Source organism: Etheostoma spectabile, chromosome 3 (assembly GCF_008692095.1).
Source record: "Etheostoma spectabile isolate EspeVRDwgs_2016 chromosome 3, UIUC_Espe_1.0, whole genome shotgun sequence".
Classification (NCBI taxonomy): domain Eukaryota; kingdom Metazoa; phylum Chordata; class Actinopteri; order Perciformes; family Percidae; genus Etheostoma; species Etheostoma spectabile.
The window spans coordinates 4,767,983-4,771,281 of record NC_045735.1 but is presented as its reverse complement, the minus strand read 5'-3'; the positions used below and the strand labels follow the sequence as shown (position 1 = coordinate 4,771,281).

Genomic DNA, 3,299 nt, shown 5'->3' with positions numbered 1-3,299 from the left:
AAACTATGGTGTATTGGATGAAGATGTCTTCTTCTTTGTCACAGGAAAGTGGTTCATCCTTCTTCTTCACATCCAGAGAGCTGACTGATTTAGTATCAGGAGAAGAAAGTGTGGCCAAAGACACTTTGTGATCGTTAGTATCATAGTATGGCGTTCTGTAAGGAGGGTAGCCCAGTGTCGGTGTGTCACTAACCTAGAAAGCAGAGAGAATATAAAAACACTGAGATTATGACAGATAAGTAGAAGAAAGCTTCAGTTTTTACAGCCATGACAATTTGTTATAGACAGATTGTTCCATATAGCACCTTGGTCAGTTGCAGCATATTGAGAAACCATTTGAGGTGTAAGATTTAGACTGTTGTCAGCTTTATGATAAATGTCGGGTTACAGATTGTAGTTTCAGTGCTACTTCTTACTTGTAATTGGATGTCCCCTTTAAAGTCAGCTGTGCTTAACGAGAAAGTGGCAACACCATCTCTGTCGGTTTTGAGATTCTGTAACAAACGCGATGACCACCTTTCCCCCTCAAACAGGAACACCGGCATGTCAGGAATGGGTCTATTATTGTAATCAACGGCTTTAACCTGTTGGAAGAACAATGTTGTATCACCGAGAATGCACATTGCTTCAGTTACACTGTGTATAGAATCACATTGAAGAAGTGAAGACCAAATGCACTTACTTTTCCTTCCAAATTTGATCCTTTGTCATAAATCTTGGGAGTGTCAGTGAAAGTTAGCTTTCCAACAACGTATGAAATCACTGTAGTCTTCTCTTGTGAGCGTGAAATACCTGTACAAGACGCATTCATGTTACAACCATGTGTATGCCATATTGTTTCAATACATGGCATAGTAATTGTGTCAATATAGACATACTAAGTCTTCTTTAAATATAAGTACAATATATCTTATGACTTGCCTGTTCCCTCCTCTTTCATGTTTGCAGTGAGTTGCAGTACATCTTGAAGTGCCTTTTGTGCAATTTTTGTGAAAGTTGACATAGTGAAGATAAAAGTGGCACAGCCTCTCCTGTCAGTCTAGAAAAGAACAATAAAATAAGAGAAAATGAAAGTGATGGATATTTCAAACTTTCCACATGTCATGCCCTTATTACTTCTTAATAACTTTTAACTGTCAAATCTTTATAACTACTATCTCCTTTGTGTAAAGACAAACTTTTACGCCCCTCAGTTTGTACATTAGACTGACAAAAGAGATGACAGTGGTAGTTTTAAATGTGCACAGTGTACATTATAAGGAGGATATGTAAGGTCTATGCACCTACTTCATTAGACTGTTACCATAGCTACTGTACCTGTTTGTCTCCTTGTAGCAAGGCATCGGGATTTCCGGGATTCCCTCTGGATGTCCAGGGGGGCGTACAAGGGGTATACCAACATTGCATCTATAGGTCGGCACACCTTGAAGTCAACACTGCCGGCACAGGCTGGCCGTATGTATACCTAAATAGATAAAGAAAAAAAAACATGAAAAGTAACCATTCCCTAATCTGTACTATTTTAATATTTAAGAGAATGAGCGAAATAGCTTTTATAGTTGCACATACTTCAGCCTCGACTACTTCCTGATTATGCTTACTTCATCAGCTGCATTATTTGTAGGTCAAATTAGGCAAAAACTGGGGGTGAAACGGGATTATTAGCATTCTTTTACTCATTAAACATGGATTAAAGGATGGTAAAAATGTAACTCACCGTATTTTTCCACTTGAAGCTGTGATGTATTTTATCCGACCCAATCGACAGTAACTGGTAGGCCCTTACGGGCCTCAGAGTTCAAGGGGTAAGAAAGCTGCATAATATTACTATGGAGGTTTCTTCAGCCACTGTCCAATCCTGTTGCTGGTAGAATCCTGTTAAGTGAAGTAAAGAAGAACAGTGACAATAGGAAACTCTTGATACAGGAAGAGCGTTTCTTTTCTCTTCAATAAGGTGGCAGATAAAACTGGGCCATGGTTTGGTGTAAGATGTGTTGAGCAAGAAAAATATGAAAACTGAAGCATACACACAAGTGTACTGGCAGGCTATTCAGTGCCCAGTTGCAGATTATTGGTCTAGTGTATAACTGGCATTTGTACACAAGTTGTTGCAAAGGTACACTACCGGTCAAAGTTTGGGGTCACTTACAAATTTCCATACCACTCCATTATAGACAGAATACCAGTGATCTGAGTGGGGGGCTACATTTACATTGCCCATTATCTGCAAAATCATCCAATGTTCCAAAGGCACTTTCTGTTTACTAATCTGATATCATTTAAAAAAAAAAAAAAAAAAACTAACCAGAAAAACATGGAGTACCTTTTGCATTATGTAAGCACCATAATGTAATGGAAAACTGCTGCACTGGAAAATAAAAAATAGAAACAATACAAACTGATCTCAGGTGGTTGTGGTTTTAAATTGGATGTGCAATGGAAGTTCTAAGTGACCCCCAACCTGTTGACCGTAGGTATAAAAAATAGTTGTTTTAATTCCTTTTTTCTTCTAGCAACGAGTGAATCAGGGACAGAATGTACCGCTTTGTGTGAAAGAGCAAATGAAGACAAGACAAAGCACAGTGGCCTCAATCCCTGGTATGTGTTGTGTGAAGATAAATCTCCCTGTGCTGGAGAAGAAACGGGGTCCAAGAAAGAAACCACTTGTGCCTTTGTTTACCAGTGTCTACTGCTGGCTCCAAAAGGTCTTTCTCATCTCTTTGCCACCTGATAACCTGGCTCCGTAGCACTATCACTCAGAGTAGACTTTCACACATGGCACTGCTTCATGTCCACAAAGACATTTTGGATGATCTGGATATTCAGGGTCTCATGGCATCAGCCAAACTCCAGAGCGCAAATGTACGTTTGGTGTACCAAAATCATCATAAGGTAGAGACACAATGTCTTACATCTCTGCGTCTTTTTTCCTGCCGCCGGGCTGGCCCAGATGGTAGCCTATTTTTAGCCTAGTATGATTGAGATTTAGGTATGCCTGTTATGAAGATATCAATAGTCTGTAACTTTTTACAATTTGTGACATTCGACACATTGTTGGAAAAGAAAGATTTTGCATAGTTCGTTAGTTTGCGGTACTTAGGCCTTTTATAGACCCCCCAGCACCCCCTGCCAAAATTTTCTGGTCTGATAGTCTAGAGATACATGGACCAGTTCTGGCTTTTTATCTATTGCTAAGGAAACTTAGCCTGTGCATGCTTTGTGATCCCACGGATCTGAGTATTGAAACTCAGATGCTTGACTCAATAAACAAATGTATTTGACTACATCTTATATTATTT

General features: G+C 39.3%; 1 protein-coding gene across 1 annotated transcript in view; it reads right to left on the bottom strand.

Annotated features, from left to right (window-relative positions):
- LOC116680881 (alpha-2-macroglobulin-like protein 1) overlaps window positions 1–1,422 on the bottom strand; it is a 2,025-nt gene extending 603 nt beyond the window's left edge. The window contains exons 1-5 of the mRNA XM_032509540.1: window positions 1,318–1,422; window positions 922–1,039; window positions 683–792; window positions 417–584; window positions 5–193 (exon numbers count right to left, since the gene is read on the bottom strand). Coding sequence (XP_032365431.1) covers window positions 5–193; window positions 417–584; window positions 683–792; window positions 922–1,039; window positions 1,318–1,407 — 675 coding nt within the window. The 5' untranslated portion in view covers window positions 1,408–1,422. The remainder of the gene's footprint in view (window positions 1–4; window positions 194–416; window positions 585–682; window positions 793–921; window positions 1,040–1,317) is intronic.
- Between the last annotated feature and the right edge of the window lie 1,877 nt (window positions 1,423–3,299).